The sequence below is a fragment of the Zeugodacus cucurbitae genome, chromosome 5 (assembly GCF_028554725.1).
Source record: "Zeugodacus cucurbitae isolate PBARC_wt_2022May chromosome 5, idZeuCucr1.2, whole genome shotgun sequence".
NCBI classification, from domain to species: domain Eukaryota; kingdom Metazoa; phylum Arthropoda; class Insecta; order Diptera; family Tephritidae; genus Zeugodacus; species Zeugodacus cucurbitae.
The window spans coordinates 124,225-144,175 of NC_071670.1; the positions used below are offsets into that span (position 1 = coordinate 124,225).

The window sequence follows — 19,951 nt, forward strand, 5'->3', positions numbered from 1 at the left end:
TTGACATACCTTTTGAGATTATTTGCTTGCCGAAGAGACTCTTTACTTGTATTTGAACTATGATTCTGGACTACCGAAGATGGAAATAAAAATGCATTTTCTGAAATGATACCAAAAGTCCAACAATTAAAACTTTGCTTTATTATTAAAATGAAGATTAACAATTTATCTATAATACATAGGTATATATATAAATAAATAGTTATTTTTTTTTAATATTTAAATTTAAGTTAGGAAGAGCAAAAAACACGAAAAACTTCGTTCTAAACGAAATGTAACGTCAAGTATAAAGCCGGTAGGTTTGAAAAACTTAGCATTGTAAACATAACTTTTTGATACAACTATTTTCAGGAATGTATATATATAATATATGAAAAACGATGAAACCAAAGATCTGCTTCATATATAAAAAGGTTGGTGAACCAAGAACAACACAATATATCGTTTACAATATATAATGGGGATATATAAAAGACGATAAAGACTTATTTAAAGCTTCTTGTTAGGAATATACAACGTATTCTGATAAAATTGCAGAATGTTAAACAATGTTGTTTAGTTGTGCGAATTTAATATTTCTATATGGATCTATGGATTATTTTGAGGCTAGTAGTCATTCATTAAAATTGTACTAGAATTAATTGTAAAACATTAAAAGTGAAACCTTCTGCATATATTATAATATACATTGTTTTACATATGTATGTATATATATTCAAATGTAAATATATTTATTGCAATCTCTTACTAGTTTTAGTATGGGCAAGCATCAGTTCATTTATATTAAATAACAAAGAATGCCAAAGTGAGTGGAACTTGTACATCTACATTTATGTACATAATTTAAAGGGCATAAAAAGAAAAACCTCGTGCAAATTTGATGACATGAAAATTACTTTCATACTACAAAGCTCACTTTCAGACTTGTAAACCACCCTGATGTGTACGTCCCTTTACGCATTACAAATTGTGCTCGCCGCTGACAACTTGTAGTCTCGATGTGTTCAAGTTGCAAGAATTTACTCGTATGCTTTCCCTCAGCATCACCCATTTTGCAGGTGATTACTATGTCACTCATAATACGGTCACCCCCACGCCTGCATATGCAATTGGGATGTAAAATTGCTTGCTTACCTCACAGTGAACTAGTTACAAATAATATTAATTTATAACTACCGTTTTACGAAGAAAAGTGAACTTTAATAGAAAAGCATTTTGTTTTCAGGAAAATTTAAGAAATAAACGAAATTGAAATTGTTCCGGAAAATTAATTAAACCAGATATTTGTACTGTCATGTATTGTATAATACTGACCAAGTTTATACAACACATCAGGTGGGACATAAACACGGATTTTACGAAAAAATACGGCCGGTGGACTGGTCGGACTTATGGTATAAGTGGTTCATGCTAGTTGTGAAATAGTTTATAACTAGTTGATTTCACTAGACTACTCACGTTTACTTAGGTATGAAGAATACACGAATATAATTTGCATGTATAAATACACTTTAATGTACTGCACTCTCGTGAGTTTGTGTGCAATTAGTTTAACCAAGTTAAGGAGCAGGAAGGCAAAGAGTTGCTTTTTACATAATTATTGCCAAGCGTTCGTTTTGTACATTATTTGTGAAGTGCGGCTTTTACTCCTCAACGCGACTACTTTTGCTAAATGTACCAATTGTGAATGCAAATATGTATATTAAATTTGAGAACTCGAGTTAATGAGGAGCTTACTTAAAATGTACATAATTTTTTGCATATTTAATGGTCTGTGCTGCTTCCGTTTTTACACAATTTTAATTTAGTTAATCGATTAAAAAACCACAAAAGCATAATATTTAAACAATAAACTTCCACATACCACGAATGATGTGTTTTCCTCTCTCGCTGTGACATCGTATACCTTGACAGCTTCTCTTTTGGGTCAAAGATGGACAATGCTTTCCACCATTTTGCGGTACCCGAATTATTTGACGGGTGCGTAACATTATTCCCGTACCACAACTCTTATCGCACTCGCTCCATGGAGTCCATTCACTCACCTTGCAATCTACAACTACAAGAGAGAAGATTACAGTTACTGAAAAAGTATTAATGTTGAATTTACACACTTTAATCAAAGAATTAGCTGTCTGTCATAAAATAAAAAGTTAATGCAATAAGGCCCAAGACTTCCGGATGGATCAAATAATGTAAACAAACATAAGATAACACATAATAAGAACATTTCGATTTTTATTGGGAAGAGGTCAGTTATATTAAAGGTACCGTACATATCTCTATAACTAAATTGAGTGAATGTGTCCAAATGAAATCAATATAAACGAATACCAATTATTAAAGTTCACTGAAGCATTTTCTGATAACCCTTCCAACTAAACGACTACTCGATTATGCATTATAGTTTCATTTGAAATCGTTCAAGTATAAACGTATTTCAATGTAAATATTCTTATAAGTCCTGCCTGCTACTGACTTGAAAAGTAAAAAATATGTACATGCAAATGTAATTCTTCAATGTGTGGAATTTCTATATACATAAGGTGCAAATGCTCCAATTTGCACATATGTATGTGTATAAAATTATGTAAACGCTTGTAATTTCATAGGTGAGTGAGTGTTGCGCCCGCTTTTTCGAAATGACTCAAACTGATATACGACACTGAATAGGTCCTCTCAGTAACATCACTTCCTAATTTCGAAAATATTCCCAGCTGCCAAATTTTTTAAAACCAAAATAAAAAATTCTATAACCAGAAATTAAAGCTATTATTGGACAATAAATTTAATAGATCAATGAGCTCGAACACCTTCCACTGAATATATACATATTTAATTCTCGGTGTTGCGCCACTTTGATGTTGGAAGTGTATTAAAACGCGTCTTTGTTTTGCTAATCGCACTGTCACGCACATATTATATATAAGAATACTTGTATACGAATAAAAATGTCCATACATAGAAATGTATTTAAAGCTCAAATGTGTGGGTGTTGTGTTACTTGAAGTATATTTATGTACATATATATATATTTGCCAAAGCTGGCGAAGATGTGAGTGTGTGGTCTGTTCGACAAACTTTCAGCTAACATGCGACACGCTTACAAAAACACTAAACTTATGTTCATACATACGTTTACGAAAATAACATTTATCTTATCCTCTACCAAAATAAAAAATGACATCAAAATTTGTCAACCACCACCCTTAATCTGCATTGCCTAAACCATTTTTGAGATGGTTGGCTGCCCAACCTAATTCAAGAAATAAAATTCATGTGAATACCGTTAGAATTATAAAATGCCATCATTTTCAATTGTGTTGTGTGTAATGTTATCGGAGACATACATACATACAAAAATTTGTATTGTACCTTTAGAGAATGATATAAAATATGTTTGCATATTACTTTTTCCTTGTAAAACTTTGAAAATTAATCAAATATGTGATTATAATCTTCTTATGTTCAATTATGGTTACTAAAATTGTCACTTACCATAATATCCGAGTATATTATTACTATGAATATACTTATGTGTAAATGCGTTTAAAAGAGTATTTTTAGAGACTCAGTGCTCAGATCAATTTTAGACATACAACTTCCTCAAATGATGCATCAATTTATCAGTTGAAACAATATCTATGTGTACAGTATATACGAGAATACATGTATATGTGTATGTATGTAATATGTCTAGTAGCTAGAAAAGCACTACCAGACATAAACATAGCGAAATGTAAACACCAACTATAAATGAAATTGCATATAGTCTTCAATTTCACCGATTCATTTATTTAATTTAAAATTTAACTGTGTTTTTGTTAGTACCCTTTTATGTGGGCCTAACTAAAAAAGTTAACTGGGAAATGGCAGGTTAAAGCTACATGTAAAATTATGAAGTTTCTCTACTTTCTGTGTTCAATTATGGTGTATTTACATATAGGAAGGTATTCTCAGCGGAAAAGGAGTTTTAGGAAAGAATAAGAATTTAAATAACTTTAAATTTAAAGAAATACATTATAATAAATTTACCTCCACAGTGATCCTTGAAATCGGTGCAGCAGTCGCCTAGTTTAAGACAAGCGTGATCACAATAGCAAGGTTTTTCGTTGAGGTCTTCAATTATTGCATTAATTGGTGTTTTTTGAACAACACAGGAGGAGTCACGCCCATTGCAGCAAAGCTGTGCTTCGCGACATGACCCTGCTGAAACTGATTGCGGTTGCAATAACAATACAGCCACAATCAATAATTCCAATAGAAGAGCTGATATGTGAAAACATCGATAGTGCATTTTTTCAGTACGTGTGGCAGTCAATACAAATATAATGCATATCGAAGGTATTGCAGATTGTGATGTACACATTTCGTTAAAATTGACTAGTTAATTTTCGTAAAATGGACCAATTATCAGTTGTTGGAGAAACAGTGAAATGTTAAGAATTAATTTAAGTTTAAATATGTATTACAAAAATATATGAAAAACAAACTAAAATTATGTAGTTACACACACATGTACATATGTATGTATGTACATATTCATATATATAAGTTATAAACATTCACCGACCTTTAATGCAATTTAATTCGTATATGTGTTTCTTATTAATTCTAAAATATGTTGTAAAATTCCATCACATTAATTTTCATGAAATTATTATGTGCTGGAGCTTATAATATTTTCTTTTGTGCTATATTTATGGAGAAAACAACTGTATGTTAACAGGCATCTTCGCGAAAGAAGAAAGATAACGATTATAATTATATGGAAATGAGAATCCAAACACAGGTATGAATATACATCTTATTACCTAACGGTTTGTATCTTTAAATAAATAATCTGCTGTTTAGTCTCACGTTCTTGAATACTCTTAATACACTTAATACACTTTATACACTTTCGATGTTTCCACGTTGGAAGTGCCGTGATATTTTTATTTGCATTCCCTTAACTTAACATTTGCATCATTACGCCGGTCACCGAACAATCTTATTAAATGGCAAAAGGACGACTGTAACATGAATTCAACTTAAATTGTTGCTCCTACACATAATGTAGCTCTCTACTTTGTGACATGCGCTCAATCGGTAATCTCAGTTAGTGGAATGCAAGATAAACCCTCCTTGTTTGTACATCAAATAAATTTAAAAAATGTAAAAGTTATTGAACAACAAAGACATATATGTACTTGCTAAATACATACATATGTAATATGTAAATTGTTCATAAACTCTAAATATATGAAATAAGTCAGAAAAATAGGTGTAAAAAAACGACTTACAATGTTATAACCTGGAAGAGAAATTTTCACTGACGGCTTGTCAGCTGTTTGCAAAACTCCTCCTCCTGTCTACTCAAATAACTTCCTGTAATGCTCCAGAAGCAATGTTTGAACACTACACATTTCAGCTATTCTTTAAATTAAAATGAATTTGATATTGGTCTGGACGATAATATTAACTTCCCGTTTATAGTTGTATACTGATGGGAAATGAGCGCGGGAAACGAATAAAAATGTTGCTTCCGAACGCAGGAACGGCGGTACGATTCTGATTAGTTTGCTTGAATTAGATTAATATGGTAACACAGACTTTGAGAATGGCAGCACTAATAAGTGCATATCTGAGTCTGCAAAATTTCGGTGATCTTCTTAAGCAACGATAAATTTGATTTTTTGTAAAACCCAAACATTTTCATTACAAACAAATATAAAAATTATTATTATTTTACCCTTATATAAATATTAAATAAATTAAAGATTCTATTAAAATAACAGTTTTAAACTTTTCAAAAAATTAATAAAACTTTTGATTGGCAGCGTTGACCATATTGATGCAAAAAATTATTTTTTCCTTTTCTTTCTCAACGTTTTCGCATTTCATTTATTGATGACTTGGCAACACTTTCAAGAAGCGTCAGAAAAACAACAAGAAGAGTGAATTCGATTGAACCGTTTGTTTTGCGATGTGTTATAAGAATTTAGTATAATAATATAATGATTTATTCTGTTAAAGAAATTACAATCTCTTTTAAATCTGATTCATAACATATTATATTGTAAAATCGTAGTTATTCAATTGGCGTAATACATTACAGACGACCGAAAATAAATTAAAAAACAGAAGGCGAAAGGTGAATAACAAAAGCGTAACGTCGCAAACAAAACATAACCTCATTTACAATTGTGGAAAAAGCGGGCGAAGCAAACGTCAAACATTAGCATTAGTGTCAGCACCTTCCTTTTGCCTTTGTTGTAGGACTATCAGATAGATAAATTGGGAATTAATAAGAGGTCGCTCCAGAAAAGCTAGCGAAAATTTCACCGAAAAGGAAGCAAAGTTTTCATCATATAAGAATGGAAGTGGATGATGCCTCTGGCCTAAGAGATACGCTATATGATCGGGCAGAGTCTCCACGCTGGTTAGCAGAGCACGGCGGTTCTCGTACAGCCAGTCACATTGAGCAACGTAATGGTGCAAAGCCTATTGAGAAAAGCGAAAACGTGGGTGATTCTTTTGAGGTAGAATCACAACCAGAAGAAGATAATATTGAAATGCATTCCGATGACAAAAATGAAGATGATTCACTTTATTCGGAGTCGGCATTAAAATTAGAAGTATCTGGTACGGACGATGAAGATAGCAAGGACGGTGGCTTTACGGAACGTCAGCAATCAACATTAAATACTCAAAACAAAGATATGAAAATTGCAATTAATATATCACTTAAACGTAAACGGTATGAAATACATCACTCAGAATCTAACGAATGTTTGTTGGGATTTGATGAGCAAAGTGGAGAACCAAAGGTTATAAAGGCTGACTTAGAAACACTAACGAAAGTTGCAAATGTTAAAAATGAACAAAAAGGAGGTCTAACTACTATTTCTCGAAGCAGTAAAAAAATGAAACAAGTAAGTTTTCTGAATATGGTTCTTATTAAAAGCAATATTTGTGTAACTAATTTATTAATTTTGAAATTACGACGATAGAATGTTATTGTTAATATAAAAATGTATTTCTATAGATTTCAAATGCTTCCCCAGCACGAACTTCACCGGGATTACAAGTAGCGAAAGATCCGTCATCAGTAAAGGTGTGTGAAGAAAAACAACTTAAAAAAGAAGAAAACTATCCGGAGGGGCATTCCGGGCATATAGTGGCCGATAATGAAGAAACTGAAAGTCATATTACAAAAACTACTAACTTGGAAACAGTTTCCGCAACACCAAGTAGTATAGGTATTAGCAAAAAGCCAATGTCCGCTCAAAATGATTTCTATAAAAAACCTTTTGATTACGGTTGGAAACGTGAATTAGTCTGGCGTGCAAATATAGAATCAAGTAAAGATAAAGCTGATGTGTATTTTATATCGCCTGGTGGTAAAAAATTGCGAACAAGGAGTGATATATTGCCTTTATTAGAGGGTGATCTAACTATAGATCATTTCAGTTTCGCCCGAGAGCCCCTTGGCGTTGGCCCGGAATTCGAAACTGTGCGCAGTGCAAAGCCGTCTTCACGGGTTTCAGCAGCGGCCGCAACAATCGCTGCAGCACCCACACCTAATATTGGTAAAAGAATTTCGAAGCCTAAGGGTCCAAAAGGAGCTAGTCCGCCTCCACAAGGGTGGACACCAACAAGAGCGCTTAAAGTGAATAACGCGTTGCTTAGTGGTACTGGTTCGAGCAGATACATCACAAATTCGACTCCGGGTACGCCTCCAAGTAGCCGACATGCCAGTTCCAGTAGTGGTACAAGTCATAAAAGTAGTAAAATAAGGAAGTAAGTAAATCACGAATTTTATTGAACTAGGATATAAATATTACTCGCTCTCGTTATTAAATTTTTATTTACCTGTTGTTTGTGTATGAGACTCTTTTTTAGTTGGAAAGATTTGTACAAGGATGTGTATTAAACAAACAACTACATTTATTTTTTGTTTGAATTTAAGTAGAATTTGATCATTTTTAAAAAATTTATTGACAATTTTCATTAGAAAGTTTGAATTCTGGTTTTAAGGGGATCTGTCACTACGAATGTGACTACCGCAACATATCAGACGAACGCAGGATCAGTCAATAATACCAAATCAATTTCAACACTTGAACCATGCACAATAAAATGTTCAAGAGCAACGGGACTAGTTCCGCAACTAAAATGTGTAAAATGCCTCTGTCTATTCCACCATGAGTGTGTCGGATTAAATCGCTCAAATAGTGAATATCGTATTGCTGGAGAAGGCATTTCTCAAACGAAAGGACGTGAATATATTTGTGAGGTGACGGTCTAATATACATACTCATGTGTTTGTAAATCTCATTGTTTTTTTTTTCTACATTGTAGGCTTGCACACCAGTTACAGATGTATCTTCTGCAACAAAAGTAGTAACACGTAAGCCATCAAACGCTCGCCCTATACGTCCTGAAAACAAGTACCCTCAAACAATTGCTGTAGTAAAAGGAAAAAAGTATGTGATGGTTGCCAAACCAATTTCTTCCACAACTGAGTGAGTGTGCGAACGTATTGTGTCCCACAAGCAATTTTTCCTTAGTCCTTAGTCCCAAAATAAAAAAGAACAGAGCGAGAGCGAGACACATATTCTCATAATTGAAGTTTTACATTTACTATTAGATCAAATGTTGAAATATTTGTTTTAATTTCAGGCATGCCAACGATATCGAAAATGATTTGAAACAAATTAATGAAAGCATCCGGAACAATCGTAAAACATCCACAGTTTCATTAGATCCACCTGTTCAAACTCTAGGTATTTCACCTACCCAAACATCATTAGATCAATCAAACAAAGCTTTTGCTACAAACTTTTTTGCGAATGTATCTTTTGCCTATGACGCATTACTCTGCATCCTGAAGTACTTGAAAATTCATGTAAGTAGAAAAAGTACATATATTGGGGTATTGGTGTATGTAACTAACCAAAATATCGTTTGTAATTCGCAATCAAAATCATATAGGAACGTCCACGTGCAGCTTCAGTGTGTAAACTGTGGAATCTCGCTGCAAAAGATACATCTTTATGGCAAACAGTTCGCATGAAAAACTCAAGAGTCAGCAGTTGGGCGGGATTTGCTGCTGCTTTACGCCGAGGCGAAACAAAACATCTGGACCTTAGAAAAATGTTGGTATCTAGCACACGCGGTGAAGAAATGTGGCAAGAATTTTCTGAACATATTGGAACTGTCTTCTCATTGGAAATTATCGATTTATGCCGTTGCTCAGCCCGTATTATTGAAAGTTTATTTCAAAGCAACAAAAACCTACGCATTTTAAATGCCGTTGCCATTAATGATGATTCTATAAATCTTGAGCACATTGGAATGCTAACTAGACTCGAAGAGTTACGTCTCCGCACATGTGAACCAGGTGTTATTTCGGGAAATTTACAATCGCTACAATCATTAAAAAAACTAAACCAGTTATCTTTAACTGCTGTGCGTGAGTTGGGTTCCAAAGGTGTCGAAGTCCTTGGTGAGCTTGTGAATTTACGTTCTTTGGAATTAGGAGAATGCGGTGATTTTGATTCTACATTCGCAAAGGTTGTACTTCCTAAATTAAAAAATCTACGGCGCTTACGTCTAGAAAATGGACAGGAGACGAGCTGTTGTACGCTGGAAATACTAGACGCTGTCGCACAACTTAAAGAACTTTCACAACTTGAACTTGTCAACTTCGATATTAAAGCTGGATTCGATGAAAAATTACAACTGTGTACCAACCTTCGGAAGCTTCTTATCATTCCGACATATATATCACAGTCAGCGACCACGAATCATATAGTTTTGAACGCTGTCCAACAAGTGGCTTCTACACTGAAAGTTTTTACATGGGGTGTGACGGTTGAGCTCTTACGCGTTACCGCTTTGTACGTTGATCAGTGTGAAGAATCAACTAAAAAAGAGAAACATCATTTTGATGAATGTATTCCGGTACTGAAACCAGTGCCAGGTGCACTTACTGCTGACGATGAAGATGATGATGAAGAAAGGGAAAAACCGAAAGAGGAGCCAGTGCCAAGCGATGTTCCACAAATTGAAATATTACCGTTAGATAAGGTGGAGTTTATTCTCGCAGAAAATTTACCGAAAACCAAATTCACAATCGTTAAAGTACCGTACCATGCAACATGTAAACAGCAACTTGTTGAATGAGAGCTTAACTAACAACAGAAAAAGAGCGCTCCCAACTTTTATACGATTAAAATAAGGTTTATTATATTAGAAAATCGGGTTGATAATACTTCCGAACATCGCCTGTATCTATATTATAATTTACCAGCAAATTAAAAAGTTCGATCTGTAAAGCCAATTCATAATATTCGCGTGTACAGAATATGCAGTTATTTCCTTTTTTATTTCATTTCAGTTGTTAATTTAAAAGAGTTGTTAATGATTGGGAGGAAAAATATGTATATTGGCTTTAAAATGGACTTCGTATAAATAAATTTAAGATTGCGCTACTCTAAGCAATGAACTCTAGCTTGAAATTCCCACATACTACATTCACACACGTTTGCAGATTTAAGCTGCTAATGTTATTGTAGCTAAGCAAGCTCATCAGAATTAATATAATAACTAGCATTAATATCTTTAAAAATGAAGTTTTTAATATAAATATATAAAACTATGAGTTGCAGTTTTACAATCGCAATAAATTGTAGACTTAAATCACTAATTCATATGTTTTAATTTATAAAGACTAAATTGCGGTGAGTACTCAAACTTTTGTATTTTTTCAATAAAATTATTTATATATTTTACATATACATACATATCTCATAACTTATTTAAGATTATTAAGCATTATAAATAAGTTCAACCTTCTGCAAAATCAAATATACATCCATATGTGTACAGTGCCTACCACTGTTGGTTTTAAAGAACAACAAGAAATGATACAAATAATTGTATGTTAGAATACGCTGTTTTTACCACTTTTACCACAAGTTGGTTAATAAAATTTAATGTTAAAGTGGCAGCCTTCACTAAAGTGTGGTGAATTCGTCTAGTTGTTTTCAGAGTTGATATACAAGCATTTAATCTGGAGAGCACTTTTGGCGTGTAAAGTTGGAAGTGGAAGAATTGGTTGGTTTCTCAACGAATTCGAATTTAGTTTGTTGCCAACTTTCGTTCCGATCTATAGTTAGTGTCGCTATAAATTCGTATTCGTATTCGATTTGTATGATGGAATTTGAATAATTTTCAAAACGAACGATTTGAATTCGGAATATAAAAAATATTTTTTATACATTCGTTTTTATCATTAATAAATAGATAACTAGCATGGGTCAAATCAAAAGTGAGGTAAGCGTTTTCGCAAGTGTAAAATATTTTCTCAAAGGAAATCAGTACATGTACATAGGTACATTTGTATATTCATTTGCACATGATAAGGATTTAAAATACGGTTATTTTACCTGTGCTCTAAAGAAGGCACCCTTAAACGTTATTAATTGGGAATACAGGTATACTAACATATGTACATGCATAAGTTCCAATTTAAATAAAAAAATAACAGAAGACGTCATTACCGGTAAAAGCTCGTAGCATATGAGAACGATCTCGTTTTGTTCCATAATGGATCCCGGTCGCACTAGTTGGTTAGATACGTTACGGTTAGTGACTTTGAGTTATTTTAGATGAAGCCAAAGTTTTCTGTACTTCTGTTCATTACATATGGTGTATTGTTGAGTTCACCATCTATTTACCTGCATTACCACGATCATGCGAATGTATTCGTAAAAACATTCTTACGTTCATATAATGTAAATATTCGCTTTCACATGGAAAACACTTGTTTATACTGTTATTTCACATTTGTATAAACGTACATACACGTACGTATGTATGTAAGCGACTTGCTTTAATAAATTATGTAGTGTGTTAAGGGTGTACATACATGCCTATGTATATTTTCTCTAAGGTTAATCAACAATGTCGGGAAAATCGTGGACGTTTCAAGTAATTTTTAAATCTGAGTAATTTATTAATATTCGTGCACAATCTGTGAATTTTTTAAGAGTAACTTACGTGCAAATGTAAATATTTGTAAGGAATACTACTTTTTACTTATGGGGAAATCTTTTCGACCACAGAAAAGTTTAATGATAATGTCTATACACACTTCAGTCATATGTATACATATATTGTACACATACATCTACATACATGTATGGATGCACATTTGTATGTATGGTAATGACTGTTGGAAAAGAGAATGCAAACTGTGCTTAATCTGTCTGTCGTTTATTTTACTTTTTCAAATGATCTTTCCGTTAGTTGGTACTTTGTTTATGATAAATGGAAAAAACATTGTCTCAACTTCGAAATAAGCTTATAATTAGCATGACAAAAGTTAGAAATTATTGTGAGTATAACAACTAACAAGTAGAAATTTCACTATGCTCCCAAATCGTTTGCAAAACAAAGAAGCATAAAAAATTCCACACATTCATATAAACGTATTGTCAATGGCAACCGCCACGATCAAAACCAAGTTAGAGTACAAGATCGTGCCACTGAATAGCGAGGTAAACAAACAATGCCAAGACTTGTGGCAATTGTATGCCGCGGTAGTTCATGTTAATATTGATGCTGTTAATGGCAAAGCCAACACAGGTTCCACCAAAGCAGAAACTGGTATGTCGGCCTGCGAAAAAGAAAAGACGGAAAGTTAATTTACTTCTTTTCATACTGAAAAATGAAATGGTGAAAAAGTAAATAATGTGGGTACAAAGTTGCGTATACGATAAACTTAAATACATAGTTTTTTATAAGAAATACATCAATATGTATATATATATATTTGGCGTAGGAACCGCTTTAAGCGATTATAGCCGAATCCGACATCCATATGTACATAAGTATTTAATGCAATCTGAAGGAGTTCAAGCACCTTTGAACTATTTTGACTACATATGCATGTACACGTACACATACATATACATATGCTTATGTACATTAGGTTACTGATGCGATTTATCAACTATATTAACTTGCAGTAATTTGCAACCGATTGTCAAAAATGTAATATGGGCATGCCAGTAATATCTTGCGCCTTGTACATATTATATTAAACTGTATCTATTGCCCCATTGATTGTGTTGAAATTGTATTCGTCCATGACCTATAAAAATGTAAACTAAAACAAAACATCAAAACAGACACATCAATGAAAATAAGAAAGTAGAAACATTAAACGTGACAGAGGGTTTAATAACATTGTAATTACCCAAGTCCATGACAACGCAGTTTTATTATTCGGGCAAAATTTTTTAACCACAAATCAGTATACCATTCTTCAAACAAAACTACAATTTGATTCCTAACTATAAAGTCAGTGTTGGTTTTAAATTTTCTAAAAATAGTAAACCAAATTAAACTTTTTCACACATTTTTGTGAATACATTCATACATATATACTTACATATTTATGTACATATTTTATTTGTTTATGCTGACGATAAGTACATATAATAAACGGTCAAGCGACCGGTCTCTAATGCATCTCAATAAAAATACATTTTACGAATATTGCTATTTTACTTTCTTACATACTTCATATATAAATAAATTTCGCTTTCTCAAGAGTTTTTAGAACATCCAAAAAATTATTCATGAAAATCAGATTTCTATTTAATCTACTTATCAATGTATGTATGTGTTAATTTAATATTTATTGGATAATTCGAAAAATCCACTCTGCCGATAGGGCCGAATTCAGTAAAAGTTTCAGCAAAATTTCTGCCTGGCCGCATCTTTGTATTATTTTTTTATCAGATATACTGAGGTAACATATGTTACAAATATTATGGAATGCATTCAAAATCTGAGTGTTAACACTATGCAACCATTAGTGAATTCGTCATTAAAAAATATGTGGTAATGTATTATATATATCCATTACATTCATATATACATACTTAAGTATATATTTAAAAGCAACGAAAGTAAAACTAAAACCTTTTGTGAATGCTTGTTTGAATAGCTCTCATTATTACACTACAAAAGTACTGTTACGAAAATATTTTCACATCTAATTAAAGCAAAGCTGAAATGTTAGTTTCACTCAGTGCCGAATCCACAACAGCAGCCATCAGATGCAGCAACAGCCAAATGTTGAAAATTTTGTGAATGCAGTGTTGACGTTCAGTTAACAGTTAACCCAAACAAAGACTTCAAATACTATACACAAGTAGTATGTTACGGAATCTTTAATTTTCGGGTTTCGGTTAACGCAACTAAGCCAAGTTAAATGAAACACAACTCTTGAAATTTCAGACTTTGGATGTTAACGTCATTCAGTCAAACGCTTATCACATGTGTACATACATATACATATATATATATATACGATATATGTATAAACTTGAAATAGTATATATTAACGTAAAATTATTATTTAAAATAACGTACTTTTATGGATGTATGTATATACATGCTTACATAAATATATATACGTAAATGAATACATAGAATATACACCTTAAAAGCCAATTTAGCCTTCGCTATTAAAAAGAATTTCGAACTAATATTGATATATTTCACATGCATACATGTAGGTACACATACTAGACATTGTCACCTTATCGCGAAATTAGAAACTTATCAAATACGGCTATTTTTGTTTTTATGGTTTTGTAATTTCTACCGATAACAAAAGTGTTCAATAAATGAATTGTTGGCGAGCAAGTTGAAAATCGCGAAAAAGCAAAGTATGAGCATGTGTATGAGGAGTGTCTTTTTTACCGAAAGTACAAACAAAGCTCATGTAGCTAGATATGTACCTGTTCACTAGTTGCACAGTATATTTGTACAGCTTTATCGAAAAAGGCATGTGCAATTTAAAATGAAAAAATGTACCGAATGAATTGATAAGATATTGACATATTTTTCAAATGGAAGTTTGTATAGTAGTAATCGTCTAATGGAACAATAATGATAAGTGGTAAATATGAGTCATTCTACATTTTCGGCAATAAATCTCTTTAATTTAGGAAAAATCTTTGCACTGGTCTATTAATTAGCAAGATAACTAACTTAATTCTGTAGTATATTTATTTTTTATCGAAAGCCTATTATAGAGTTATAAAAGGAATTTTAAACCAAATAGTCATGGCAATGTTATTTATTATTTAGTTTAATAATAATTTTGTTTTTTATGCCATATATTACTTGACAGCGAATGTTATGAGTATACTTTGAATGTTATTTGTAAACAAAATGAAATAAATATTGCTGGAACATATGTATTACCGTCATAGCAACTACCAGTATTTAGATCGACAAATTAGTTAGAAATATTAAAAAAAAAAATCTCTCAAAATTTAGTAGAGTGACTGCTGAATGAGCAATCTAACCTTCCATTGTATTATTCGACAAATGGAGTAATATATTTTAATTTAAATATTTCTGATCATTTATTCTTTATTAAATAAATATAAACTTTACTGAATGTGTTTGATCAACAATGTTAAAACAGGCTGGTTAATGTGGTGGAGGCTTTAAGACAAGAACAAATTTTCGACTACATTATGAAATTTCATTTGGCATCGATGGTCAATCTATTTTTCAAATTTAGAAAATATAATTAGGGGTTCGTTAATGTATGAGTATTTGCGAATATTATAAGGGATCCTGCACTAATCACTCAATCAATCACATTAAATATAAAATTGTCGGTAATGCAATTAGGGATACATACATACATATGAAGCGTAAGGCTATATATTTACATAGCATGTATGCATATGCTTGTGAACGTAAACTTACTTGCTACTTAATTACCAAAGCTTTCAGGGCAGAACCAATTATTATCAGCAAAAGTAATTCAACCAAATGGGAGGTGAATGCGATAACATACAGTTATGTGTTTTAAGATACTGAAAGGTAATCATGTGTACAACCGGAATACACATATATGTACTTACCTATATATGTACATAGGTATTACGAACAGAACCTGTAATCCTCTAAAGTATGTTCATCTATACATATTCTCCTATACATAATGATTCAATATTTTTGTACAATGTTTAATTTCTTGACCACCACTTGTTTTATAGTAAAATATTTGTCATTATAGGTACATACATAATTTTTATAATTTTACAAGTACCAATGAAGAGGGAAATTTTGACATTTAGATGGTAGATCCAAAAACTAAACGAAAATATCTGTTAATTATTTTATCTTTTCCAGAAATTAGATCCGTTGATCCGCATTCAAGAGGAAATAAAAGAAGTTGTACGTCGCGAAGAGGAACATCGCCAGCTTATCTCCGGGAGTTCCCTCATATCAACAGACGAATACGAAATACACAATGACATCGCAAATAGCAATAACAGTCATAATGACAATGATAGTTCCAATAGCCTTTCAATTAGTCCCTTACCACATTCGTCATTGAATAGTGGCGAAGATGCGCTAAAAATAGAATGCGTGTCAAATATTAAAAACAACATTGACACTAAGGAATGTATGGATGAAGACTCAGGAATATCAGCATCGCCAAGTCCAATAAATGGCGTCTCAGCATCTCCTCTTTACATAGAACCGATAAAGCCTTCAAAAGAACAGCGCTATATTGGTCCAAATTGCTATATAATTACACCAGAACCACCCCGTCAGATGATGATCGCGAGCACGGTTCCGGCTACTCCTCCTGTCCTTAACCGGCAACGTCTCTTTGCTTTTAATCCAGCAAATAAAGGGGTGATGCAGCGTTTCATAGCTTCACGAGGAAAATTACAACTAAGCAACAATAATATATCAGCAAATCAAATTGTATTAAATACCAAAACAGCAAGTGCTTTGCTTAGCAAAAATATATCCACATCACCTATCATATCACCAACTGTTGTGTCAAGTGCTTTGCAACCAACACTGAAGCCTGAAGCCTTAACTTCTTCTATAGCCATACCAACTGTCACTATGACCCCACCACATATCGAAAGGGATGCAGAAGGCAGAGTAATTCGTCGAGGGTATGTACCAGCTGAGGTTAAGATTCAGAAAGAAATAAAGGACTTGCAGGCTCGTGAGCATGAACTGAAAAAACGTAACAAATTTCGGCAATCCACATCAGATTTACTTGAGTCAATTGAAAACGAGTAAGTGGAGGGGTCTAGTTTAAAATTTTCCATTTCATAATATAATTATATATGTACATATGTACATTTTCACAGCATTGTAGAAACAGATGACGAAGATTCTGAAGTAGAACATTGCCTTGGGCCTAGGCAACTCCGTTCGGCAAAGTCTGTCAGTGAAATTTGTTACTCTACATCATTAAATAATAGCATGTCACCCAGGTAAGGAAGAATATACATAATTTCAATATATCCTGCTCCAATATGAAAATTCCTATCAGAGCAACTCCTAGTCCGGATTTTGATGTAAAAAAAAATGGGTCCTGCACAATGCGCCCCGCCATGTCATTGGCTCAGCTGTGTGATCTGCCTCCTGAGGAAGCACCATCTTCGCACCGTCTCATAGTGGAATGGGAAAACCGTATACAAATGAATGCTGCACGCAATATCGCTCTGGCAACTGAAGACTAAATTCTAATAAATTAGAAAAAACACTAATGCTGTTTAATGCGCCGGCAAACAAGCCAAATGTAAACATTTTTAACTATGCCGGTAATAATTATGTACATACAAGCTTTTGAATAAACAAAATTCACAAGTACCAAACGCAGTAACATATCTGGAATTTGTTACAATATCATTGTGGAAAAGTATTATATGTATGTACATTGTATGTATATGTAACAAGTATTTTATAATTAATTTTTAGACATTAAAAACGAGTATTCCACGACGCGTAAGTTAAGCTCGAAATCACTACATGTTGACGACGGCTAAATATTTTTAAACCTTTATTGTATTTATGTATTTATCGTTATTACAATCGAAACGGATGTTATGAAAAATAACATGTTAATGATCGAAAAATCAAAATATATTTATTGCATTTAAGTGAACATACATTTAGATATAGGGTATCAATCGCTAACTTATAAAATTTGATTTCAATAAAACTATGAATAATGAAATATTTGTGTGCTATAATTTTACGAATAATATCCTCTTGATTCAGACTCTTCTATTATCGTCATAATAGCTGCGAATGCCTCCTGTGCAGTAGGTTCAATTTCTACAGCGGGAAGAATAAATAAATCTTTACTGTCGGGCGGTCCACGCAATTCAAATGAAAAAGTTATGGGGATTTTCAGTTCACCATGGGCCCAGTCTTTTGAACCACCACTCGATGGATATATGATTTCATAAATACTACCACTTTTGTAAATGCGTCCGGACACTTGTTTTATCTTTTCACTAGCTTTTCTTCCAATCGCTGAGAGATCATCATAGTTTTCTACGTGATCCGCTGTATGTCCATAAGGGAACATTATCATTTGTGAATAGGAATGTAACGCAATAAAAGTTTTTATATTGTTAACTACCAAATTTTCTTGAAGATATTTAATTAGTTGTTTGGTTTCCATTTCACTAGCAGCAGAAGGACCTGAATAATCATAGCGACAAGGATCACCACTAGAGCCTGTAGTATTCCAATGAAATGGGAAATTTCTATTCAAGTCTACACCACGACAAATTCCAAAGAGTTCGCGATTTTTACGCCACATCCGATCTCCTTCGAATGAATACTTATAACCATCTGGATTGACGACAGGAAAAATAATCCAATTATAGTTTTCTGCAAATCTCTGAACTTCCGTGTCATTTGAAGAAATTAGCTCTTTGATGATATAATTTGCTGTTGCAGGTGCTATCCACTCTCGGGCATGAATACCACTTTCAACAAAAATTGTGGCAGCCGTGTTATTTTTATTTTTCTTGAGACTGAGACCTTTAATCGGCAGACCCTGGGCGCTTTCTCCCATATTTATAATTGTCAAATCGTTGGGATGTTCATTAACCAAGGAATTCATCCATGAATATATAGTTTCAAGATGATAGTAATGTTTCCAGTCCATACTTTTCGGATCAATATCCTTCGGAAGAACTTCTTGGAGGTTTCGATCAATAATTTCTTGAAAATTATAACTCTATTGAGTGTAATTAAATAACCAAAATTACTATAACAAAACAAGTTGTAGTCTACTATTTCGATGAATTCTTACCAACACCTCATATTTAACATCGTAAGTTTGGAGTAAATCAGCAAAATCAGCTACTTTATGTGCAGCCACCATGATAGTTAACTTCTGTTTCGGGTGCCGTGCGTGTCCATAAAATGTGCAACTGTCACTCTTTTCCTCCAGTTGTTGAAATAAAACAACGTGTTGTTCCGTAGCCAGTTCCACATGATAAACGCGATAATGATCATATCGAGCAATATTGGAAGATGCTTTAAGACAATTCAAAGGTTGATCACAGCACCATACCGACCGAATCGAATGTATTACAAGCAAAAACACAAAAAGTGAACAGAAGTTCCCTAAACAATCGTTCAGAGACATTTTCTAAAGTCGTCTGTGATAAGAGCACTGTTGTTTAAAACTGATCTAAATAATAAGCCTCAATAACGCAAAGAGCAATCGTCTATTTCAACATATTTGATTATTTTATAATTTTAAATTGTATGTACATATGTAGGGATTGCTGATAAACACTTAATAGATTATATATGTGCGAGAATAGATTTGATTTCATCAAACATTCATTTATATGTTAATTTATTTACATTCAAATCTCAATGCAAACACACCAGGCAGGCTAAAAGTCTCGTAAATTTGTTTCCAGCGTAAAAAGAACTGGTCGTTAACCAGATGCGTAGAATACGGTGGATACGGAACCAAATTGAAGTCTCGTGAAACGGTCGATTGTGTATGTTCAATGGTTTTGTAAAGTTTTTAGAATATTTATAAAATCTATGCGGACTTTTCAGTATCTTTGCAATA

General features: G+C 32.9%; 4 protein-coding genes across 19 annotated transcripts in view; 2 read left to right on the forward strand and 2 right to left on the reverse strand.

Annotated features, from left to right (window-relative positions):
- The window catches only part of LOC105212736 (sodium channel protein para), a 134,106-nt gene that overhangs the window by 99,445 nt on the left and 14,710 nt on the right, over positions 1–19,951 (reverse strand). For 8 of the 14 annotated variants that reach the window (XM_054232473.1, XM_054232474.1, XM_054232476.1 and 5 more), the window contains exons 1-4: positions 4,815–5,166; positions 4,036–4,383; positions 1,865–2,059; positions 10–100 (exon numbers count right to left, since the gene is read on the reverse strand). In XM_054232473.1, the coding sequence (XP_054088448.1) occupies positions 10–100; positions 1,865–2,059; positions 4,036–4,369 (620 nt within the window). In that variant the 5' untranslated portion in view covers positions 4,370–4,383; positions 4,815–5,166. Of the gene's footprint in view, positions 1–9; positions 101–1,864; positions 2,060–4,035; positions 4,384–4,814; positions 5,167–5,285; positions 5,595–19,951 lie in introns of those variants that run through there. The other 6 variants (XM_054232470.1, XM_054232472.1, XM_054232469.1 and 3 more) reach the window with 4 other exon arrangements.
- On the forward strand, positions 5,903–10,573 carry Fbxo41_0 (F-box only protein 41). Of its 3 annotated transcripts, none has more exons than XM_011184925.3 (6): positions 5,903–6,917; positions 7,031–7,785; positions 8,023–8,281; positions 8,347–8,510; positions 8,668–8,893; positions 8,980–10,573. In XM_011184925.3, exons 1-6 carry the CDS (start codon positions 6,360–6,362, stop codon positions 10,171–10,173), a joined length of 3,156 nt encoding a protein of 1,051 aa, XP_011183227.1. In that variant the 5' UTR covers positions 5,903–6,359; the 3' UTR covers positions 10,174–10,573. The 3 variants fall into 3 exon arrangements, with proteins under 3 accessions (XP_011183227.1, XP_011183228.1, XP_011183229.1); XM_011184926.3 differs by having other exon boundaries at positions 8,347–8,471; XM_011184927.3 differs by lacking the exons at positions 8,023–8,281; positions 8,347–8,510.
- On the forward strand, positions 11,066–18,079 carry LOC105212731 (uncharacterized). Its single transcript, XM_011184923.3, has 4 exons — positions 11,066–11,325; positions 16,222–17,132; positions 17,208–17,333; positions 17,393–18,079. Exons 1-4 carry the CDS (start codon positions 11,305–11,307, stop codon positions 17,580–17,582), a joined length of 1,248 nt encoding a protein of 415 aa, XP_011183225.1. The 5' UTR covers positions 11,066–11,304; the 3' UTR covers positions 17,583–18,079.
- LOC105212732 (zinc carboxypeptidase-like) lies at positions 17,964–19,570 on the reverse strand. The gene is made up of 2 exons (XM_011184924.3): positions 19,172–19,570; positions 17,964–19,096 (listed from the first exon to the last, which is right to left on the reverse strand). Exons 1-2 carry the CDS (start codon positions 19,508–19,510, stop codon positions 18,098–18,100), a joined length of 1,338 nt encoding a protein of 445 aa, XP_011183226.1. The 5' UTR covers positions 19,511–19,570; the 3' UTR covers positions 17,964–18,097.

Bases quoted from the DNA above. Each gene is read 5' to 3' on its own strand.
- LOC105212732 (XM_011184924.3), bottom strand. From the start codon at position 19,510: ATGTCTCTGAACGATTGTTTAGGGAACTTCTGTTCACTTTTTGTGTTT. The intron at 19,097-19,171 runs GTAAGAATTCAT...TACACTCAATAG, and splicing joins ATGTTAAATATGAGGTGTTG to AGTTATAATTTTCAAGAAAT.
- LOC105212731 (XM_011184923.3), top strand. From the start codon at position 11,305: ATGGGTCAAATCAAAAGTGAG. The intron at 11,326-16,221 runs GTAAGCGTTTTC...TATCTTTTCCAG, and splicing joins TGGGTCAAATCAAAAGTGAG to AAATTAGATCCGTTGATCCG. The intron at 17,334-17,392 runs GTAAGGAAGAAT...AATTCCTATCAG, and splicing joins AATAATAGCATGTCACCCAG to AGCAACTCCTAGTCCGGATT.
- Fbxo41_0 (XM_011184925.3), top strand. From the start codon at position 6,360: ATGGAAGTGGATGATGCCTCTGGCCTAAGAGATACGCTATATGATCGG. The intron at 7,786-8,022 runs GTAAGTAAATCA...TCTGGTTTTAAG, and splicing joins AAAAGTAGTAAAATAAGGAA to GGGATCTGTCACTACGAATG. The intron at 8,894-8,979 runs GTAAGTAGAAAA...AAAATCATATAG, and splicing joins TGAAGTACTTGAAAATTCAT to GAACGTCCACGTGCAGCTTC.